This window comes from Populus nigra, chromosome 10 (assembly GCF_951802175.1).
Source record: "Populus nigra chromosome 10, ddPopNigr1.1, whole genome shotgun sequence".
Taxonomy (NCBI): domain Eukaryota; kingdom Viridiplantae; phylum Streptophyta; class Magnoliopsida; order Malpighiales; family Salicaceae; genus Populus; species Populus nigra.
The window spans coordinates 13,548,431-13,572,631 of record NC_084861.1 but is presented as its reverse complement, the minus strand read 5'-3'; the positions used below and the strand labels follow the sequence as shown (position 1 = coordinate 13,572,631).

General features: G+C 33.7%; 4 protein-coding genes across 5 annotated transcripts; 2 read left to right on the top strand and 2 right to left on the bottom strand.

Annotated features, from left to right (window-relative positions):
- The first annotated feature begins 3,178 nt into the window (after window positions 1-3,178).
- LOC133705969 (zinc finger protein ZAT11-like) lies at window positions 3,179-4,000 on the top strand. Its single transcript, XM_062131435.1, has one exon. The coding sequence runs from the start codon at window positions 3,290-3,292 to the stop codon at window positions 3,821-3,823; it is 534 nt and encodes a 177-aa protein (XP_061987419.1). The 5' UTR covers window positions 3,179-3,289; the 3' UTR covers window positions 3,824-4,000.
- Window positions 4,001-10,072: 6,072 nt separating this feature from the next.
- On the top strand, window positions 10,073-15,518 carry LOC133706002 (uncharacterized). 2 transcript variants are annotated; one of them, XM_062131496.1, is made up of 6 exons: window positions 10,073-10,226; window positions 10,491-10,632; window positions 13,184-14,698; window positions 14,806-14,874; window positions 14,963-15,161; window positions 15,275-15,518. In XM_062131496.1, exons 2-6 carry the CDS (start codon window positions 10,630-10,632, stop codon window positions 15,343-15,345), a joined length of 1,857 nt encoding a protein of 618 aa, XP_061987480.1. In that variant the 5' UTR covers window positions 10,073-10,226; window positions 10,491-10,629; the 3' UTR covers window positions 15,346-15,518. The 2 variants fall into 2 exon arrangements, with proteins under 2 accessions (XP_061987480.1, XP_061987481.1); XM_062131497.1 differs by having other exon boundaries at window positions 10,077-10,226; window positions 10,464-10,632.
- An 866-nt stretch (window positions 15,519-16,384) lies between these two features.
- On the bottom strand, window positions 16,385-18,007 carry LOC133705329 (WAT1-related protein At5g13670-like). The gene is made up of 5 exons (XM_062130465.1): window positions 17,892-18,007; window positions 17,515-17,631; window positions 17,190-17,430; window positions 16,905-17,066; window positions 16,385-16,795 (listed from the first exon to the last, which is right to left on the bottom strand). The coding sequence occupies exons 1-5, from the start codon at window positions 18,005-18,007 to the stop codon at window positions 16,385-16,387; spliced, it is 1,047 nt and encodes a 348-aa protein (XP_061986449.1).
- A 3,394-nt stretch (window positions 18,008-21,401) lies between these two features.
- On the bottom strand, window positions 21,402-23,480 carry LOC133704518 (WAT1-related protein At2g39510-like). The gene is made up of 7 exons (XM_062129363.1): window positions 23,287-23,480; window positions 23,133-23,195; window positions 22,898-23,014; window positions 22,500-22,737; window positions 22,191-22,352; window positions 21,877-22,028; window positions 21,402-21,612 (listed from the first exon to the last, which is right to left on the bottom strand). Exons 1-7 carry the CDS (start codon window positions 23,478-23,480, stop codon window positions 21,402-21,404), a joined length of 1,137 nt encoding a protein of 378 aa, XP_061985347.1.
- Between the last annotated feature and the right edge of the window lie 721 nt (window positions 23,481-24,201).

The window sequence follows — 24,201 nt, the reverse complement described above, 5'->3', positions numbered from 1 at the left end:
AAAAAATATTTTAAAAAACAACAACTATCATAATACTATGAAATACCCTGAAAATCACCGAGTGTAATACCGTTTGAAATTGCTGCAAAATTAAGTTTAATTTCTACAAGAGCATGTAGTTGTGTGAAAATTACAAATAACGAGTGTCAAAAAAGACTTTCCATTTTAGAGCCATGAAAGGGGAAAAGTTTGTCTTGAACCGCACGGCATTGCAAATCGAAAATTACGTCTAGAACCGTGGTCTAGAAGAAACGCGCTTGACGTGCATAATAGTCACACCAGCGGGAAGAAGATCTGCTTTCATGACGTTAATTGATAACCATCCAAGCCACGCTTTCTAGCTCCGTGACAAGTTTTCGTTTCCGTATCCGGTTCAAGCGGTGGAAGACGCAAATTGTTTTCGTTTCCGTGTGTCGGAATACGCACTTTATTTTCCTAGAATGAAAAAAAAAAAAAAAAAAACAATTAGTGCATTTTCTATGCGACGAACGTATGGGCTACGTGAAGAAGCAATGGATAATAAATAACAAATATAGCCTAGCTTGTGGTTAACATGATAATCCATTCATCTGGATTAGTTGAAATCAAGTTTTAATTAATTCCAATTAATATATATATAACTCAGTCAAACTCAAATAAGACTCGACTTGATTAATTTATTTTTTAAAATAAAAATTATCCAAAATTATAATGTTTATTTATAAAATAAAATAAGAATATTTTAAAATTAATTTGAATTAACTCAAACAATAAACTCGTGGCTAAAATACCTAGCATGGAATTTATAATATTTAGTTTAACTCTATTTTTCTTGAAAAAAAAGGGAAGACGTCGTTGGGTGGTATTGAAGTTCCATGTACTTTCGTCATATAAAGAATTAAAAGGAGTACGAAACCATTCATGAGAAGATCGAGCGCTAGATGTGATCATGATTATTTTTCCTCTCTTGGAAAATAAAAGAGAAAATACGCACGTTTGACAAAAAATGAAGACATGCATATTATACATGAATTCAAAACTTGTTCAAGAAGTGCAGCTGGTTTACAATGGCTCTGGCTGGTCTCTGGAAAAGTCAATTTTTCTGTGCTTTTGAAAACTAATTAATGCAAGTAATTAAAAAGAAGAAGCTAACAACAAATCCCAAGTTTCATAGCGAATGAAACAGTAGTGTTTGACTATAGCAACATTGTTAAACTACCGTACACCAAACCCCGAAGAAGAAGAAGAAGAAATAATCAATATTCCAACATCAAAAAAATACCAAACATCATCCCTTTCAAATTTTCTTTTCCAGCAAAAAGTCTAGTTCACAGAAACCAGCTAACAACCCACAACTACTTCGTATTACTGTTGATAAAGAGAGATATTTATATAGGTTTTATCGAAAAATCATCTCAACTCAATAGTTTAAGCTATTAAATGAGGTCCCAAAATATGATTTATATTATTTTTCTAACACACCTCTTCAAGTGAAAGCCGTTTCGGTTTAAAACTTACACAGACTCACACTATCTTATACTTAAGTTTTATCAAATAAATGAGGATGATGAGATCTGAACTCGTAACCACTTGATTATCAAAACTCTGTTGTCATGTTAAAAAATCATCTCAATCTAATAATTTAAACTGTTAGATGAGGTTTAAATACATAATTTATATTATTTTTCTAACAGACTTCTACGTAATAATTCAGATTTTAAAACATATATATATATATATATATATATATATATATATATATAAAACATAATAACCCTAACACTTTGTATCTCCTACTTCAAAGTTAAAAGTCCACTGCAAAGTTATTACTATAAGGGTCCATATTTACTTGCTAGGGACGGCTTGCGTGACTTCTGCCTGTTACTTAACACGTGTGCCAGCTTCTCGTAGATATTATAGTTGGAAATTATTGAGTGTGCATGTAAATGTTAAATATCTCATATTAAATAAATAAAATGTTTATAAATAAGATCAACTTGTAACTTATTAGTTTAGATTTTTATATTGAAGACATTACATCATTATATATAAGACTTTATGTGCGCAGACCCGTATATTTCTCCAAAAGTCTCTAATTAAATCTCTATATTAATTAATTATACACAAAAATAAATTGAAGAAAAACACCTCAATATATATCTTATATATCTTCTTCTTCTTTTTATACAGTTTCACATTTATTATCATATGTTTTTTAATTGCACTTGCTACTAACATTAAATTACGATTCAAAATTTTGTAGAATCTAAAATAACATGTTTTTTATTCATAAAAAAATATATTTTCATTTATTTTATACAAAATCATCTACATCACATTATTTTTAACCAGCTTTTATTTTTTAAGTATGGTTTTTTAAAGTTGTAATAAAAAAATATTTTTCTAAAACCTATGTTTTGTACAACTTAACAGTAAAAACTAACATAACACATTCTAAACACATATTTTGATAATGAAAAATAATTATATCAACTCACATCGATTTAACTTATAACCCTTGGTTTATAACTAAAATAAAATGAATATGTATAAAATAATCAATGATAATTTTTTTTTTAAAAAAAATAAGCACTTTCTTATACATGATAAAATTGGAAAATTTATTGTACATAGATAGAGCAATGCAAGTAGTGAAATTTCCTTCTTACTGGATGCATCTACCCACCACCCAATAATTAATATATATATATATATATATATATATATATATATATATATATATGATTACCACTTGCCGAAATTTTTGTATTGGTCCAAAAAGTACAGCCCAAAATTTTATCTACTCACTCGCTCTGTTGCTTCCTCCTTCACACTACTAGCAGACCAAGACCAAAACCAAAACCAAAACCTTGAGAATCTTCTAGAAAACTGAAGATTCCAGGGAGGACTCACTTACTCATGACTCGTTCTCTGGGCTGCTGGCTCAGCCTCTCAGTCATGCTTACGTTCCCCTAGTCGGCTCATTTTCACAATTAATTAGTCCTCCTTTGAGTCGATTGAGTTTTTTTTTTAATTCCCCCAAACCCCATCTCTCTTTCACTTTCGTATCCATCGAGTCAAGGGCACCAATGTCATTCCAATGAAAGTCAACTATAAAAGTCAAAACATGTATAGTTGTACAGCTCACACAATTAGTTGCACGAACCAAACAACCTTATAAATACGACACCGATAAGACACCTACATAGTTCCATTACTTTCCCCCTAAGCGATCCAATATCCTTTTCACATTTGAAACCATAGCTAGCAGCAAAATCCTTATAGCTCACATTTCAATATCTGGTTAACCATGAAGAGAAGTTTGTATGCGAGAGAGATTGATAGCATAACCATGGCAAACTGCTTGGTGTTTCTATCTAAAGGAAGGGAATCATATCCTTTCCCTTCCTTTGATCACGCCATTAACAATAATTCTCCGAGTCGTGTTTTTGAGTGCAAAACATGCAACAGGAAATTCCCATCATTTCAAGCCTTGGGTGGTCACCGTGCAAGTCACAAGAAGCCTAAGTTGATGGGAGGAGAAGGGAGCTTCGAGTCTCAATCGCCGGCGAAGCCTAAAACACACGAGTGCTCTATTTGTGGGCTAGAGTTTGCAATAGGGCAAGCTTTGGGTGGTCATATGAGGAGACATAGAGCTGCCTTGAACGATCAAAACCAGCTGGCGGATCCTTTGAGCCCTCCTAGTTCTGATCATCAGCAAGTAGTTCCTGTCGTGAAGAGATCTAACAGTAGGAGGGTTTTGTGTTTGGATTTGAATTTGACTCCTAATGAGAATGATATGGAGTTGTTCAAGCTGGGAAACGCAGCTCCTATACATAGTTGATTGTTTCTTTTAGATCGTACATGTGCAGTCTCATCATGATATGCTAGACCTATAGGTTTTCTCGTTAATTTTCTGCTTCCCTTTTTTCCCCCCGAATACAGGAACACTTGCCATCTTGTATTTAAATTTGTTCATTTGTTCATAGACCTGCAATGAGAAGCTAGTTCATGGTATTAATTTCCTTTCCATTCAATTACTTCAAATAATCAAGCTTTATTACGTCATCATGAGGCAAGGATGATGTGTAACGTGATAATTAAACTTTTGATGAGTGGTGATTATAATTAATTGTCAAGCATTATTACTATAATTGATTGAGAGATTTAGCTTTCGTTCTTGCGTATTCCTAATTAATTGGACAGAGGAAAAATTTGCAAATGAGAAGCGATGATCGCTCTCTCAAAGAGCTGGTCCAGTGGCTAAAATTAGTTTGAGATTTCAGACTAGGAAAACTCAAATTTAAATATCTGGAAAAATGAGAGGACGTTTAGTTATGGGGGTGATTTTAATTTGTAACCTAAAATGAAGCTCTCAAATCCGACGCCTTTAGGAAAACAAAACCGCACATAAACAGAAGTGCAGATACCAAGCTTTGTTGGTGATTGTGTATAATTAGATAATTAAATTAGGTTTTAGTACATAAATTTTGTTTTATGAATATTAATTTAAGGAGAAAAAAAGGGGGAGAAGGAAAATCCATCTTGCATATGTAAAATTGTAATTCTCAAAATTGAAGAAGAAGGGAGCTGAGAGATTGTCTTGTTGTTGATTAAATTTCATTCTCTTGCTATGGGATTCTTATGGCATTGATTGTCTATATTGAAGAGTCAGCTGGGAACTTTTCTTGATAACCTCAAGTTTTTTTTTTTTCATTATTATTATTATTGTGAAACTTAACTTGAATTAGTCCATTCATGTATATCTAAAATGCATAGATTCAATGTGTATGTGTAGCTTCCCTAAAATTTCCTTTTCGTAGTGAATCATTACTACAAAATCGTGTCAATGATTCATCATGATTGATCGTCAAGATTAAGATTAGGTTCAAGAATCTATTTGTTTGGGAGTGTGATTGTAAAAAAATTTTAAAGTATTTTTAATTTAGAAATATATTAAAATAATATTTTTTTAATTTTTAAAATTAACGCATTAAAATGATCTAAAAATATAAAAAAAATAATTTGAAGTAAAGAAAAAAATAAAATAATTCAATTTTTTTCAAAAATATTTTTGAAATATAAAAACAAATATGACCCAAATAAGGACTCCAATCACATAATATATTTACCAAATGAATAGTTGGCTTCTACAATAAACTTTATAAGGAAATATTTAAGATGGCAAAAAATTAAACATTATTTTGCTAGAGTTATTTATAAGCGATTTGTTTTTATGGTTGAAATTGTATTTCATGACTTTAAAAAAAATTAATTGAGATTATTTTTTTAATGTTTTTGAATCGTTTTGATGTGCTCATATTAAAAATAATTTTAATAAATAAAAAAATTATTTTTATATATTTTCAAACGAAAAATATTTTAAAGAACAACCACTACTATACTCTAAAACACTACCTCAAAGATGATCAATAAAAGCTCATATTAATGATCATCTATTTTCAATTCAATTTTAATATAACTGTTATTCAGTAATGGACTTTTTAATCTTTGCAATTAGTCCAGTGATTTGATTTTATGGCCTTGGAGCTTATATCATGGTTTGTTTTATATTCTATTTTTTTTTATTGATGTGGGTGTCTGGGCCAGCTTGCGTGTATCTCGACCGATCCCACAGGTCCTGAAGTTAACAACCATGTAAACCTCCAGTGATCATCATATTAACAATTACATAACTCAAATTTGAGACCACAGGAAGAGAAAACTTTTTATTTTTATATTTTTACCACTGAACCGCCTATTACATGGTTATATTCTACTTTTAATTGATATGATGAATGAATTCATCAGAAGATCAAGTCTCAATTCATATAGCTTATGGTCAATTCATAAGTTGCAATTGTTTATTATTATTATTATTTTATAATGACACGAATCTATTTTTATAAAAAGTTAAGCTTTAACTTCGTTATATCCCTATGAAAGGCCCATTTGGTGTGCAACAGTAAATGATTCCGGGATCCCTCCATCAAAAGGCAGCATGCTGTTGAATACTAATGGCTTGAGACATACTGCAGTCATAAATATATAAAACCGATGCTTAAAAGCTCGAGAGTCGTCACTCGTCTGTCAATGGACGATATTTTGTTTTTAGAAGATGCAAATTAAATATTTGTTTCAATAAAAAAATATAGGAAGGAAATAAGTTTCATCAACTCTCCATAAATAATCATTAAATAGAATTTTTTTAAAAAGCCTGTAGCATAATTCACCATTAAAATGAATTTCACCTAATTGTTTTCAAATTTATTTTAAAATGACTTTCTGAAATTAAATAGAGAAATCATCAAACAATATTTATATCGGAAAATAACAAAAACCAGCGCCAATTGTGCAGTGTCTTGCACATGGAGAGTGGTTCATCGAATTTTTAATCTCCATTTGATTGTCATTTTTTTTTATAAAAAAAAGGAAGACTCTGTCATTGAGCGATGTCCCGGACTCCATGCCAGCATCTCAAGACGACCGTAATGGATGGGCTTGACCATGTTCGAGATTCCAAATCGTTAAGCCCTCGACGTGTAACAGCGAATTATATGACCTTGTGTCTTTCCATCAGTAGTCAAACGTTACCGATCCACTGTTTTTTTAAGCAGGCTCTCTTTTGCTGAGTAATCTCGAGTTTACATGCGACTTCTATAACATTTTTCTTTTCGTATCAACAGCCAGACGGTAGGACAATATACTACCTTAATAATTATAAAGAATCTAGTTTAACAGATGAGTTTTTAAATTTATTTTTTAAAAATTATCAGTTTAAATGTTATAAATTTTATAATTATTGAAAATTTATATAGTTATTAATTTTAAAACTAGTAAAATTAATTAAAATATATGCAAGTTAACTCGAATATTTATATTAATAAAAAAATTTATTGTAGGAATAAAACTTAAAAGACAGAATTTGAAGAAAAATATGATTCGCCTCCCATTAGAAGGGATTTTTTTTTTCTTTTTTTACGCTCAACTCCATGATCCGTGTCTTGATGGTTGTCATCTTCTTTTAAATTCAGCAAGCTTTTGGAAAAAGTAACTATAATGTTTGTGATGCGTATATAGCTTAGAATGTTGTCTGATTGGCTTTGCTATGCTTTTAAGATATAATTATTTTTTATTTGTTTTTAGTTTAAAAGCTATATGTTAATATTAGAAAGTTTAAGAAAAAAAATTAATACTTTTTTAGAAACTACTACTTCAACATCAAATTTAATGAGATTTTTTGAGCGGTGAAAGACCCAAATATCAACTCTTCCTTTTATTACTGATTCAGGGTGTATTTGTTTCTATAATTTAGATTGAGATTTGAGCACAAGATTCAAAAATAGATAGAAAAAATAACAAAAAAAGAACTTTTTATAATTGAATTTTATATATATATAGTTGAGCTGTAATCCATCGATCTCAATTTCAACCATAAAAACAAACACACTTTTAATATAGCAGTTCATACTTGCAGTTTTATCATTGGACAAACCTCAACGCACAAGTTAAAGGTATGACAGCTGAGATAAGCCTTCCTTTTCTTAATCGAGATTAGTAAATATTATCTTAGATTTTTGCCAAGTAGATATAATTATGAAATTAAAAAAAAATTGAATTTGGAAGGCCCATGAAGCATATCATTCTTAGGGTTCAGTTTTAACTTAAAGATCGAATTATCAATTTGGTTATAGCTATAGTTAAGAATAATTATTTTCTATTTGATTCGGTTTTTGTAAAAAAAAATAACCGAAATGGATCATTTTCGGTTCGGTTTAGTTTTTTAGAATAAAAACATGTTCAAACTGGTTTGGTTCAGTTTTTTCCGGTTTGGGTTTGTTTGGTTTTTTTAATTTTAAGTTTATATAACCGAATCGAACCGGTCGATTTTTTTAAAATTTTAATTTATTTTTTTTACTGTTGGAATTTTTTATTTTTCAGTTTTTTTTCACTGCTAGTTGTAGCTTAGATGTAGTAGTTGTTTTGAAAATATATTGGATAAAAAAGACGGTAAAGCAGATGCTAAAAATAAGAAAAAAGAAATAGATTTTGAAAATATATTTCTCACACATGCATTAATAATGATATATATCTCTTATACATGCTAACGAGGGGGAAAGTGACCGGGCATGAGACACTTTTTGGACTTGTAAAAATTTGGTCATGCTATTGGGCTTGAAATCAAGATAGAGCTCATAATGCTCGGCATTTGCACAACACCTGGGTTTGGGAACAAAGCTTAAGCCCATGAAGTAATGGATTACCCACCTTATATTTGAGTTCAGATACGTTACCCGAGCTCAAATGATGTTCAATATGATCCAATAATCTTTGACGTGACTAATCCTATTATTATAGGTTTGTGCAAGAAATAAAAATCTTCCTATTCAAATGTTAAAAAATATTCATAAACATCACAGCTGAGTTACTTATTTATCTCTTTCCTAGTCTGGACAGCGGGATTCATAAAATCGATGGGTAGTGAAATTTAAAAAATAATTAATCGTGCTATAAAGAAAAACTTATCTCAACAGCATTTGGAAATATATTATTTCAACGCCATGGAGTATGACAAACATCTCCTCTGATTATACTTAGATAAGTCTCTTCGAAAATATTGCAGCACGTCGGAATCGCAGAGCTCGTGTAAAAAAGAAAAGAGCTGGCATGAGCATAAGAAAGTGATCGGAGTCGTGAATTTGTAACCATTGCAGAATAATACTAGATACTTTTATTTATTTCTTTATTTCTTCATGTGAAAATACATTCATCCAATCAATTAATAATAGTTGAAGTGACACAAACTCAATTGTCAATAAAAACACGTGGTTTATACTTGGTTAGAATTTAACTAAATTCACGTGTCTAAAATCCTGTTTATTTTTATATTTTAAAAATATATTTAAAAATAATTATTTTTTTTATTTTAAATTAATTATTTTTTAATGTTTTAGATTATTTTGATGTGCTGATATTAAAAATAATTTTTTAAAAATAAAAAAAATATTTTAATACATTTCCGAACAAAAAATACTTTAAAAAGCAATCGCAACCACACTCCCAAACATTCAATACAAATTCATTATAATCCATAAAACTTCTATAGTGCCACTCATTAATTAATACAAACAAATTCATTATAATCTAAAAAACAACTTTAATTAAAAAAAATAAAAAGGGTAAAAACAAAAATATATTTAATTAAAAAAGAAATATAAAAAAGAAATACATATATTTTTAATTAATTTTAAATAAACTTTTATATTTTTAAAATATAAAATATTTGTTTTTTTAATCTTTATCTCTTTTATCTTATCTTGCATTAATAATCAAAGACTATCTAAATACACAGCCAGGTGAGGTGTATGAATCAAGTGTTTTGAGCATCCAACAAAGAGATTTTAATTCCTTAAAAGTCATTATTTATCATGCACCTCCCATTGGCAAATTTCACCTTCATCGTAAATAACTCTCCAAATAAAGGTTTAGCCATTTAATTAGCTTACTGATGATGGCGACTCTACTTGAAGATCAATCTACAATATATTTTTAAAAAATTTAAGTAAAATTTGATTACTCTTCCAGACAAAAAAAAATAGGGAAAATAAAATGATATATGAAAAAAATATTTTAATCTTAATATATATTATTATAAAGCTTATATATTTTAAAAAATAATTAAATATTATTACTTTAAATTTAATTTATATTAAATATTAAAATTAATAATATTATAATAAACGCACCCATTTAAAAAACTCATAATTCTTAACATAGATCTAATCCATCTGACTCATACCTTCGGACTGTGCCAACATAGTACCAGCACACTTTCTATGCAATAGAGAATCGCCACGTGGTATACTTATCTTCCGCTGTACCAGCCTTTCACAATAAAAAGCTCCTATCCTATACATTGCCATACCAGAATCTTCCATACATGGCAACGCATTTAAGCGGTGCAAATCTTGTATAGTACATCAAGCCGTTAAACTCTTAATCTCCCCACTTGTACGGCTAAGATCTAATAAAACCTTAACTTGAGTACCGCGCGGCATTAGCTTGTGAATCTCTTCTTAGTTAGAACCCAAGCTGACACAAGTCATTTTCTTTTTTCATTCTCTCTCTAAAAAAAAAAACCAAAAAAAAAAAACAAAACAATTAAAGAAAAGGAAAAGGAAAAAAAAAAAACACTCACTCACACTTGCAGTTGCCGGGAGTTTCCCCAGCGATCTTCCCGGCTAAAGGTACGGTTACCAGTCTCCCTCTCAATTATCAAGTCTACTAACCATCACTATGCATGCCATTCGCGCTGCGTGCACATACTGTGTGATTTTGAATTTTGATGATTACAGTTTTGATCATTTCGAGCTTGTTTCCTCACTAGAACTGTTCATTTTACTATCTCTAGACGGTTTTAAATGAATGTTATCCATGATTGATCGAAGTTTGATTTTCATTGTTTGTTAATTTAAAACGGTTAGGTTTTGGTGTTTGAGTTTGTGTTGCAGATTGTCTGAGCTTGATCGTGATCAATGGTGTAAATGAGCGAAACGGCGTAGTAAGGAGCGGTGTTTGTTCGTGAAAGTAGGGGTTCGGGTTTCGAGTGGAGATCACCGGAGCCTCCGTGGAACTGGCTAACTGCAAAAAATGGTAGGCTTGGAATTTTTTATTCAAGTTTTTGTTTGTTCTATAGAAAATGCTATATTCACAGTCTGGTTCCGTTTAGATAGGGTGATTGATTATGTTTTTTCGAGTGTTTATTTGTTCTTTGATTGTCATTTGTCTATTTGGTACTAGATTTGGTTATCAATATCTGGCTTTTAATTATATTTGATGCTTGTTACTTGTCTTCACATCTGCTCGCCAAATCCTTCACTGTATTGGAACAATATCTTTCATTGTTTATTTTGTTGTGCCTGTTTCTGTATTGCAAACTGTTTTAAGTATATCCAAATATGCTGATCCATAATTTAAGATAGTTTTATTGTAACCTCATTTACGTCTACAATTTTGTGGGGCGAGGTATTGTGAGGATGATTTTATCATCCTTACTTTTGCTTTGCCTTGAGTAAATAATGATGTGAGAGTTATCTTGTTCTTAACATATTAAGTTAAGATAGGAGTGGTTAAGGGCTCAAATGGAGCTTGATATAGGAGCTTCAGGGGAAGAATATGGCTGGGAAATCTGGAGTGTTGGCAGAAAGCTTGCCTGTTGGAAGACAGTTAATTTTTTTATCTCATGGAGTAATCTGAGCTGACAAGTGAATGTGCTCCACTCACCACATTGTTGACCTGGTTTGAAGTCCATGGACTTGCCTAGTGCATTTGGGGCATCCAGGCACTTGAGGTTTTCCTATCTTAAGTGGGGTACCTTGTTATATGAAAAAGTTCTCCATGAGAATTTTCTCTTAGTAATTAATGAGACATTTATACCAAGCAAATCTTCTCAAGTCTAGTGAGGAAATCCGTTGAAGATACTCACTTGTCTGATATTAGGTAATTCCTTCCTAATAAAAAAGTTGTGACATACTTTGTGTTTGAAAGAATCAGTTCTCCTGAGATATGGTCAGAAACATCCATGTGTGAGAACCTTTATCGAAAACCAATGCTTTTTTCTACTCTCTCATTGAGCCAGATTAGTTAACAACTTATAAGCTCTGTATTCTGACCTTCTTCCACTTTAAAGTTTAAATGTCTTCAAGGTTGCGTGACTTGTACAGTTAGAAGTCTTAAGATTTGATTCCCAACATTCAAAATACACAATGATCATCACTTTTCTTTCTTGGAAGTTGTCCTCAAACTGCTAGGATGGACCCCCTAATGTATCTCTATGGGGAGCTAATTTAAAGGCTTATAGCTTAACCGAGGGCAGAGTTCAATGGAAAACTATCCAGCTACAATGAAACCTTCAGAGAAAAGTTCAAGGAGATAACTAACCCCTTTCGAAAACATATATACTGGTGGAAATGCTGGCTGCAATTTGTAAACATATAAGGTTACTGGGTTAGAGCAAATGCTAAAGGGAGGATGTAGGGAGCCATGTTGTAGGCAAGAAGGAATCATGTTCTAGAGTTGAATATAATGACGATTCTAGATTTGAACTTCATTTGTTTAAACTGAGAGTCAGTTTCCTAACATGATTAAAGTCCATATTGTGCAATGTGCAACTAAGGGCAAGAATCACACAATTATTTCTATACCTTTTCATGAGCCTTGATGATTTAAATAGAGTTTGAAAGATCATGTACTTCAAGGTTACTCAACTTTATCGATTTAATTTTTCCATTCCAACCATTTTCTTCTATAGAATTCAGATCACACGTGAGAATTAAGATAGGTATGTTGCATTAGTTGATTCACACTTAATGTTAAGAATGTTAGTCATTTAGTTTGAATTTATTTGAACATAAATTTGTTATTTTTTTTGCAACAATAAATAATAAAATGAAAATCCAATAACAAAATCATAGTAAACAAGGTACATGGAAAAGAGCATGAAAAGGAAACTAAAACCTAAAATGTATTTTATCAATGAACTCCTAAAAGAATCAAAATCAAATATACAGGAAAAAGATCCTTAAATAGTTTCGAGTAATCTAAGTACATGAAGAATCTGCCATTGTAGAAGGGTTGTTAGGTCAACACCTATTGGGATTTCATCAGGCAAACACCCTTGAAGGGTTGTTGGGGTAATCCTTAGGGGCTTGTTAGGTCAGTACCATGGCTTGCTTCCATGTCTTGTTGATGAATTGTGTGAGCACATGCCTTACCTCTCTTGAAAAGAAAAAGGCCAATTTCAAAGGAGCAAACCAAAAGGTGGTAAGAGAGCGACAATGTTGTTGACAAAGCATGGGGGACTAGGGTTGAGTGACAACATCTTGAGGGATGAGGGGCTTCATGATATTTAAGTTCTATTCCATCAAATCACTAAAATTCTTCTTCACAATAAACATGTTCTTTCCATTAATCGAGCAACAACTCATTAACCAACTTAACCTAAAAGGTGCATGCTTTTTGCTTTTTTGAAAGTTGCTATCGATTAATCTACATCTGTCCATAGTAGTTTGTTTGGCACTATTGCATGTCCCTTTCCCCTATGCAATGCATTTTTGGAATATGGAATCCTCAATTTTATTCCTATCTAGTCTTGTTGATTTATGATGCAACTTAGATTACTCTTGTATTTTGACTGTCTTTCCAGCACAAAAGCTTTTGGATTACCAGAGATGCCGGGTGTTTAAATGATGGAGATGTAGGTTTTGATAATTCCTCGAGAATGGAAGCAAAGCGTAGTCATCAGTGGTTTATGGATAGCCCTGGACCTGAATTGTTCAGCAACAAGAAACAAGCAGTCGAACATTCTAGCAACAACAGGCCAGTTGCGGGAATGTCACATATGAACATTTCTCCATGGAATAATACTTCGAGCTTCCAGTCAGTTTCAGGACATTTCAGTGACCGTCTGTTTGGGTCTGAACCATTGCGGCCTATCAATGGTAGCAATTTTCTTTCTTCTGGCAATGGAAATATGAACATGGGAAGAAAGGATTTCATATATGGCAGCAATTGCTCTATGGGTTTGTCTATGTCTCATAACATTGAAGATCCGTCTGCATCCATTAGTTTTGGTGGCATCAGAAAAGTAAAAGTCAATCAAGTTAGAGACTCGAGCAATGGCATTTCTTCATCAGTGGGGCACTCATATGCTAGAGGAGATGACAATATAATTTCAATAAGTCCTGCCTATAATAAGAGAGAAAGCAACACCATCTCTTTAGGCTCTACTTATAATAACGGGGATGAGAATACCATCTCAATCAGCCCCACATTCAGTAAGGCAGATGGCAATTTCATTTCAATACGTCATGCATTTAGTAAGGATGATGGAAATTTCATATCAATGGGCCACAATTATAACAAAGGAGATGAGAGTATCTTATCAATGGGCCAGCCCTTTGACAAGGAGGATGCCAATTTTATAACAATTGGTCCATCTTATGACAAGGAAGATAACCATTTCATATCAATGGCTCCCTCCTACAATAAGGGACCTGATAATTTCATTTCAATGGGACCCTCCTATGATAAAACAAGTGAAAACTTCATTTTGATGGGTTCCTCATTTAGCAAGGGAGGAGATAATAACATATCAAATGGTCCAGCATATGACAAGGCAGATTCTGACATTGCGTCCATGGCACCTGCCCAGGACAAAGGGAATTCTGGTATTCTATCTATGGGTCACAACTACAACAAGGGTGATAACAATGCCATTTCTTTTGGAGGCTTTCATGATGAACCTGAGACCAGTTCCTCTGGCAATATTATTACTGGCTATGAGTTGCTAGTGAGCAATCAGGACACCGCTCAAACTTCAGAAGTGTCGGCTCAGAACGTTTTGCCCCAGGCAAATGCAGATCCACAGTTGAATACTGATAGTGCTCTGAAGATCATTGCTGATCCACAGCTAAATAGTGCTCTGGAAGCTAATTCCAAAACTGATACTGACATCAAGGGTAAAGAGCCAAAGGGATCAATCAATGCAGCCCCCAAGAATAAAGAGCCAAAGACACCAATTGATTCTGCCTCTAAGAATAAAGAGCTGAAGACATTGAAGAAGGTCCCTGCTAACAACTTCCCTTCAAATGTCAAGAGCTTGCTATCTACTGGCTTGCTTGATGGGGTCCCTGTTAAATATGTTTCCTGGTCAAGGGAGGTGAGATTGATATATTATGTTGAGATGTCAATCTGCGTTTATCAAGGATGAATATTTCTTACTGATTAATGTTCCCACATTAAAATGCATATCCTTCTTCTTGGCAGAAAACTCTTCAAGGAATCATAAAAGGGACTGGGTATTTATGTGGTTGCAAAGAATGCGGCTCTAACAAGGTATGCAACTCTAAACATTGTTTAGTGTCTTGAAACAGAACTGATGAAGTGTTGAAAACTATTTCATGATTCGGGATGCACCATGCAGGCTCTGAATGCATATGAATTTGAACGTCATGCTAACTGCAAGACCAAGCATCCCAATAACCATATTTTCTTTGAGAATGGGAAGACTATCTATGCAGTAGTTCAAGAGCTGAAGAACACTCCTCAGGAGGTGCTGTTTAATGCAATCCAAACTGTTACCGGGTCTCATATTAATCAGAAGAATTTCCGTATCTGGAAAGGTAAGTAGTAGTTTTAGATGAGTTTATGTGACTGCCTTACACAGATACTAGAGATAAATATTAGTTATTTATTCTCTCTCAACAAAGTTTTTTTCTCCTCTTCCTCTCGTCAGCATCATATCAAGCTGCCACCCGTGAACTTCAGCGCATCTATGGAAAGGATGAAGTCACTGTGCCATCTTGAGATGAAGACCCTGCTTTTAGAACAAGTGAGGTGGCATGTGTTCTGTGCATAGAAGCATATTTCTCTGGTAATTTATAGATCTGTTTTGGGATTTCTATTAATTTTGAGAGGACTGTTTATTTAACTTTTTTTTATCCTTTCAAAATAGAATTTAAGTTTTTGGACTTTTCTGTCATTGGTAGACCACTGTGTTTGTGCATGCATGACTGGGATTAGAGATGCTTCCACCATGTTAGTTGAGGAGGCAAATTTATTTCCTTTTCACATGACAGGGATAGGCTTGATTAAGTTGTGCAAAAAGCCTATTTATACTTTGTCATGCACCATAGGCGGTTGCTAATATAGGATAGTGTGAAAAAAACTTTATGGAGATGTGCAAATCCCTGGTTTGCATCACCACATGGATATACTTGTCCTAAGTTCCAATTCTTTTTCTTAACTTAGATAAAACCGCCATGTGCAAATATCATGGGATACATTCTTACTCATTCTTGCACTAATCTAAACTTTATGTAGACTAAGCTATATTTCTGTTTCGACCTCTAGCTTTTCCAGTAAAAAGTGGACATCTGTCAATTTTAGGTCCAGTTTTGTTGCATTCGTTTTCATTGAAGTGATATAGAATAACAATCCGTGGTTGAGGAATAGCATTACATAGGCAAAGAGCAAAGGTCTATTGGTGAACTCATGATGGAAGCAGTGTCCCCCTGTTTTTTGCTTTCATCATGCGAGTGCTTGTGGTTTTATTTTCGCTAGTGTAAAGCACAAGATGATTGTTCAGACTAATCTAGATCAATCTGTAAGTTTGTTCCATATGCTTGTTTACTGAGACAACACACACACACACACACACACACACTTTTGCTTAGTTTTGCTTATTGAAAAAACAGATTGGCCCGTCTCTGTTTTGTACTGATTTTAACATTTGTTGTAGCAAAAATCTTAATAATCATGCTAGGGTATTAGGCTCAATGGAGCTTGTCCTATGGAAAACTGAAGACACCTTGAGTTAGGTTCTTAAAACAGGTTCATCCATGGGTCATGCCGCATTAGCATTACTGGCAACCAAGTCATGATTAGAAGCCTGTAAATTTCCTACCGTTGTAGCTGTTTGCCCATATGGTGTTCCACCGCCACTGTTTGATGTTGTAGTTTGATCCTTGCTCTTACCCCATAGAACAAGATACAGGCCTAGAACGATCACGATGGCTCCAATAACCCTACCAATGATTGACTGCTGTGTTAGCTCATCGTTTACTTGATTCATTCGGAGGTTGACAGAGAAGAGACATGATGCGTACCTGCCTAGATAGAATTTCTCTTTGAAGACGAAGGACCCCAAAATTGCAACCATAACCAGGCTTAGAGGATTAGAAGCACTCATAAACACCGGACCCCTTTCCTTTACTAACAATCCGAAAATGTAGTAAGCTAGTCCTGAGAGTATTCCCTGCCAATCAAGTAAGGAATTGTTTAATCCCTGGAGTGACATAATATATCACGCATGTATTACACAGCAAATTTTGAAAATAATTTTGCTCTAACTCGGAGTTTCTTACACCATAAACAGCAGCTAAAAGTCTGACATCGAAGTATACAGACCAGACTGCAGTGTTGGCTCGTTCCACTGCGAAGGTCAGTATGGTGCTTTCCACGGTGCCCATTATGCACATTAAAGCAGCAAGGGAAAGCTTAGCTGGGTATGATTTTAGAATCATTGCCTGTAGGGAAGTAACATTAAAAGCACCGAAAGATGTCACTACTTTAATTGATTAACCATAGGCCCTCAATTTGTGTAAGATGATGGCATAATTACAGCTATCATAGTTCAGATGAATTCTTACTTGCAGAATAATGAAACTTGACCAGCTTAAACACCCAAATATAACCATAACAGCACCCTTAATGAGATCTTGGATGTGTACGCTATGTGCAGATTGGCCGCGACAGAAATTCCTCCTGGTCCATGGCAAATTTAGTAATGGTCCATGAGCTAATGGAAGTAGCATCGCTCCTCCAATTGTTACCAGTGTCCCAACCACCTTTGCCTGGAAGTGCAGCCTCCTCATATCCACTTTCTCAAGCCTGCAAAATCAGCCTTGCCTTTGTAACCTAAAATCAATAACTACATCATAGTACTAGCTAACACACAAGCGTATTGAGGGTTACTTGAAGATGCAAGCCATAACAAATGTCATGGCCGGAAGAATATTGCACATTGCAAGCACGAAAGTTGGTGTGGTTATTTTCATCCCAGCGTAGAACAAGTTCTGGTCTAGCACTGGCCTTGTAAAGGTAACAAATACGGAATAACATCAGCAATTGCATAAACTTTATAAAAACTATGTTTAGAGACAATGAATAAAGCAATTGCTTGTTAATTCGATTTTTGTTACTCAAAAAAGCTCAGTAATGTTATCTTGGCGAACATCCACAAAGTCATCTTTGGCCTTGAATTTCTGTTCAGCATTATTAAACCAAGATGATTATTAGTTTCTGCAAACTATTAACATGAAAATACATATGGAGAAAGACATCAAAGAGACCTTTCTAAGACAAGAGCAAATGGAGTAAAGAGAATAGAGGCAACAGCCATTCTGTAGGCTACCAGTACGTGTGGCTTCATCCCAAGATTCAAAGCCAGCTTGGCAAGTATAGACATTACTGAGTAGCCAAATTGCACGAAAATCACAAGCAAATATGCCCTTGCTTGATTGTGAAGGCTAATAAAGGACTCCATGGACATAGCTAGAGTACTTCGCTCTGATCAATGGTGTTTAAGACAACAACACTACACCCAAATGCAAGAGAAACTGCTTGTGTCAAGAGCTCTTTATAGAACCCTCTTGCCTTCCACTCTTTAGCAAGGATGTGAACGTAAGATTAACATGTGTTCATCTATAGATTACATTAATTACGTGAAGGAGCAACCTTTCTTATTAGGGCAAAACCCACTACACAAAACATCAAAGCCAGAAGCGATTTCCTCAAAAGGTATCATGCTGACTAGAATTCTCTAGTGATCAATGCATATGTCCATAGATAGCGGTTGGAAGCATCTTGCTAGATGATTAGATTATTTTTCACCCACCATTAACTGACATCCTCTGCCATTAATTAATACATGAAAGAGATACGAGTCAGTATCAATATCGATCTTACCGAGGGAATATATCATCTTTTAATAACAAGTTTCAAAATTAGCTAACTCGACCAACTTATAGTCCAATCAGAACTAATAGCACATCACTTGTAATAGAAAGCTGCTTGGTTGTGCGTAATCATTAACACGCATTTCTTTTATTTAGTTTACATTTTTGGACGTGTGATTATATATTTTTTCGAGGAATAATGCTTTTTGTTACCATAAAAACATATGAAGAATAATGCTTTTTGGACGTGTGATTATATATATTTTTTGTTTGATATTGTGCTGTAAAATATTTTTAAAAATATTTTTTTTGTTTAAAATTATATTAAAATAATTATATATATATATATATTTTAATTTTTTTATATTAATATATCAAAATAATAATAATAAAAATAATCAATACAAACACAAATAATTCAATTTAATTTTAATATTATATATATATATATTTATATTTTAAAAAATTTATTATAATTAGTAATTCATTCAGTCAACCTTAAAAGTTAATGGTTGATCCATAACCAAATAATTTCGAATCTTAAACAGATCATATAGCTATAGAAAAATTCATCTATCATGAAAAATACTAAATTTAAGATCGTATTTGTATTTTGGAGAGTTTTTTTTAAATTTTTTTATGATTTTCCTCTTTTTTTTTCCCACTCACATGTAATATTCTTGTATATTCGTATTTTCTATTACCCTATGAAGCAAATTAAATACACCGACGGCTACAATAACTCTACCAACGATTCATTGCTTGTGTTAGATCACTGTCACTTGATTCATGTACGGAGGTTGATAAAGGGTAGGCACGATGCATTCCTGCCCACATACAATTAATTTCTCTTTTAATACGAACCCCAGCATTGCATCCATAGCCAGGGTTGGAGTTAAGAGGGCTGGAAAGAAACGCTTAGAAATAACTGATCTTTTCCATGGCTAACAATCTGAAAATATTGTAATAAGCTATAATTTCTTCAAAACATTATCTGACTAAAATACCCTTAATACAGGAGAGAAGATCTGTTAAATTACTTGATGTTCAAAGTGCCCCAAGAAATCTGTTTTTTTTTTGTCAAACAAAAGAGCAAGCCACGCGTCAGGGATGACTCCGATTTCCGAATTCATGTACTCGATCTTGACAGGGTTGTTTTCCGCTCCTGGCGGGTTTTCGAGTGTTTAGCGGGAGGCTCCTGAGTTGAATCTTGACCAGAGAAAGCCGGGGGAGAATGCTGGACCGTAGGATGCAAAGCTCATTAACTTTAGGCCTGGACTAATTACAGCCCACTTGTTAGGTAAACTGGACTCCGCCGAATTCAATCTTTTCTTTAGATGCTTAAGGGTCAACCATTGCCCATGGGTCCACTAACGCTGTTTCTATTGGTTTGGATTCCTGTGACCCATGGACTACGTAGCCCAACTCCCTTCCGTAAACGGACACTATAGGCTCATGAAAGAGTCTTCAATTTCCAGTTATTTTTTAAAATATTTTTTATTTTAAAATTTATTTTTAAAATAAATATATTAAAATTATATGAAAAAATTATATAAAAATTTATTTTTAAATTAGGGTAGATTGACTTTGCTAAAAAAAAAGAAGAGATTGGACTGTATTTATCTAAATTGGACGTGATAGATTTCTAAAGATTAAAAAAGATAGTTTAGCAAAAATAATTGACGAGTCCTTGTAGTTTCAAGAATTATTATTTAATCCCTATATTTTAATATTTTATTTATAACTTAATTAATTAATTTATTTATCTTCCATTTCATGTTCCTTTTCATTTCAACGATCGAGCAAATTGAAGTCTGCAACATAATAGTGATTCTCTTAGGGTTCTCCTGTATGTACAGTACTTCACCTATATATGGCAGACTTGCACACATATACACATATTATTTCTTCAAAGCAATATTGATCATTTCTTATTCTGGCATGCAATCCTTTTGGAAGAGTCCGATTGTTATATATATATATATATAACAATCGGACTTGAATTACGCTTGCATCGTTGAGTTATGGCTCGGAACTAATATCGAACCTTGGAGCTTGATCCCTTGCTCGTTTTTTTATCCTCGAACTGTACGTAGGCATCGTTTGCCATCAGCAAGCACCTCGATCAGTAAATCTTGACTAAGCTGGATGCGTATATTCTTGGTGGGCACTCGAGTGTTTAGCAGGGTCTTGAATCACTTGACCAGAAACAAAGAAGGAGAAGACGAATTTGTTTTTGGGAATGCCAACACTGTGAGATGCAGTTTCTTTCATTCCATAATAAAGGATTGTCCTTCCATTAGTTTATTTCAAGCCTAGGCTAAATTAAACCCATCTTATATACTTAATTTGACTCGACCTAATTCCTTTTTTTTTTATAGAATAATAATTCCATCTTCTATTATTTTAGAAGGGCTGCTTTTTATAGTCTGCAACGGGATTTAATTTTCTAGTTAACTTGCAAACAATCTCTAGTAAAAAAGGAGAGAAAAAAGGGGGCCCTTCTTACACTAAACAAAGAACAAAACTATAAAAAAAACTCCCTCATCACACGCGCATAAGGAATGTCATGATCCAATTGTTTCACTGCTTGAATTTCTTAATTCAGCAGTAAACGTTATAGTTAAGGAGGAGCGTGGGGCAATTGGCGATTGCCTCCACTAAGTGAGCACTAAAGAGTGGCGAAAAGGAGAAATGATACACAAGTGCTTAAATTGTCTTAATTCCTAGATACCCTATCTAGTCTTAGTCGAAACCTCAATCTGGCTAAAACTATTTGGTTCTGATATCGATCTTACAAAAACCAAACACAAGACATTGCATTGATTGAACTCGGTAGATAAGTACAACGAAGATGAAATTATAAGCAGTAAATAGTATCATTTCAGACTTGCATTCCTTCAATCAGATCGACTCATCGGTGCGTCTTACTTTGGTAATATCAATAGCAACAAATTCTTGATCCCCAGTCTCCGTCCTCTCCTGCATTTCGGTAGCAGTTTGTGTAACAATGGCTTCTGCTTTGTCATCGCTTGAGTCGGATGGAGGTTGATCCTTGCTTTTACCCCACAACACTAGATATAGGCCGGTAACAATGACAACTGCTCCAGCAACCCTACAAAGAAACAGTGGCTTAATTAGTCCACGGCAAAAAAAATAATTCTTGGAATAACATTTTTTACTAGTTCCCTTTTTCTGTAAGAGGATTTCATTAGCCAAACACTCCCGAAAAGGTTGACAATGTATGATCCCATATCTGATCAGTGGAAATTCCTGAGTATTTTAGGTTATCCATAAGTTAAACACTAAATCAACAATATATATTGCGGGGCCTGTAATACCCCACTATATATTAGCAATAAGTCCTTAGACTCTTTACCTTCCTACGCATAATATCTCTTTCAAGAAAAAGGAGCCCAAAATTGCAACGATAACCATGCTTAAGGGACTAAAGGCAGTCACAAAAACAGGTCCTTTACGCTTCATGATCAATCCTTGCACATAGTAACCAATCCCGGAACAGATTACGCCCTGTATTCAAAATAATAGCCAAAGTAAGGAAATGAAATCAGTATCCTTCCTCAAGTCAACCGCAAAAATCATTAATATAGATTAAAAACTGTTAGTTTCCTCTTTAATTTGGAGACATAAAAGGAAAGACAAAAGATGTAGATAGATTTAAATATTACTTACACTGTAAACAGCAGCTAATAGTTTGTAATTCAAGCCTACAGACCAAGCCGAGGGATTTCCTCTTTCCATTACAACTGCTACCATGGAACCTTCAATAGTTCCCATGAAACATATCCAAGCTGTAAGGGAGAGCTCAACTGGGTACGATTTTAATGTTATTGACTGTGGAAAAAACACACATATAAATCTTCTCAATTCGAATGACCTCACGATGATCGTATAGATTAAGACCGAAAGACTTGCTTGAAGACAAAATTATTATCACGTACGTTCCTAAAATTGTCGATTTTAATGTTATAGGTTAATTACCTGGAGAATTATGAAGCTAGCCCAACAGACGCAACCAGTGGCAATCATAAGAGCACCCTTAATAGGATCCTGCTTGGTTAGTGCACTAGTAGATGCTTGTTGATCATACCCTCTAGTCCACGGCAAATCCAACTGAGTTCCTTTAACAAGGGTCATAAGCATAGCCCCTCCCACTGTGACTATGGTCCCAAATATCTTTGCCTGGCTATGCATTTTCCTGATGTTAACCTGCTCAATCCTACGAAATCATAGCAGAATTATTAATATACTTTTTATATAGCTAGATATAAAATAGCTGGGATATATGGCCCGCATACATACACAAGCGTAATTCGTGCAAGTGTTATGCCTACTAGGCTACAAATTACGTACTATGCAGGTTGTGGCTGGTGCATTACCTCAAGGCCCAAGCCATCAAAAATGCAAAAGCCGGAAGAACGTTGCACATAGCAGAAGTAAAAGTTGCCGTGGTATATTTCATGCCAGTATAGTACAAGTTCTGGTCAATCGTTGGCCTGCACAATACTATTACAGTTAAACGAAGGTGAAAAAAGAACTCAATGCTGGAAGAATCTTGTAAAATTAAGGTGATCAAAACGAGATTCTTAATTTTATGATAGTCAGGATACTCACTCCAACAAGCCCAGTAACATGATCTTAAAAAAGATGGAAAGGGTCATCTTTGGCCTTACTTTCCTGTCATAAAATGTCAGTGAATATATAGAGTTAGTTATTATAATATATATTTGACTAACAGTATTAATAATGCATGCATAAAAACCCTTGCCTGTCAAAAACTAAGGCAAATGGAGTAATGACAATGGTGGCAACGGCATGCCTGTAGACTACCAATACATGTTGGCTCATCCCTTCATCCAGTGCATGCTTAGTAATTGTGAACATGCCTGCATAGCCAAATTGCAAGAGTATCACAGCCAAAAATGGCTTTGCCCTGTCATAAGAGGACGACGCGGTTGCCATATTAATTGTTCTTTCTCTCTCAATATCTATCAATCTTTCTCCTCGCAATATAAAGAGCTTATGAGTTAAATGGAAGAAGCTTATGAGTTAGTGAGGATGGAATAGCTTGCTTATATAATGTTCCTAATTGATCAATACAATATGCATACGTCTTTGTTCAAGTCTAGGGACTCCACTAACAAACCTTAATATGAAAGAACACATTTGGCTTCCATTAGAACAAGAAAACCAGCAATCATTTTTCAAAAAAAAAAAAAAAGAGAAGAAGAAAGAAAAGAAAAGAAAAAACCAAGCACCATATATCGATGTTGCTGACTAAGGATAGGATGGAAAGAAGGGTTAGTGCAACAAGAAAAATATATTCTCTAGAAAGTGGTGGGGTTTACTTAAATGTAACTTCGGCAACAAAGCATTTTATTTTGAGGATTCAAGGTTATGGGATGGGATTTGACTTGTTGCTGATTTTTTGTCATCTTTTCATTTTTCGGCACAACGTTTTTTCGCCACAAACAAATTATTTGCGACATTTCGAGAGTAATAGCTCAGCTAGCTTGTAAACAGTAAATAAGAAAACATGTATAGCTAGCTAGCTCGAAGATTAAAAAAATAAAAAAGCGCTTTCGATGATTTTACTATCATATGTTTAGCTTGTGTATTACTTTATCATGATTATATTGAATTATTAATTAAATAGTTAAGTTTGAATTTTATTCACGAAGTT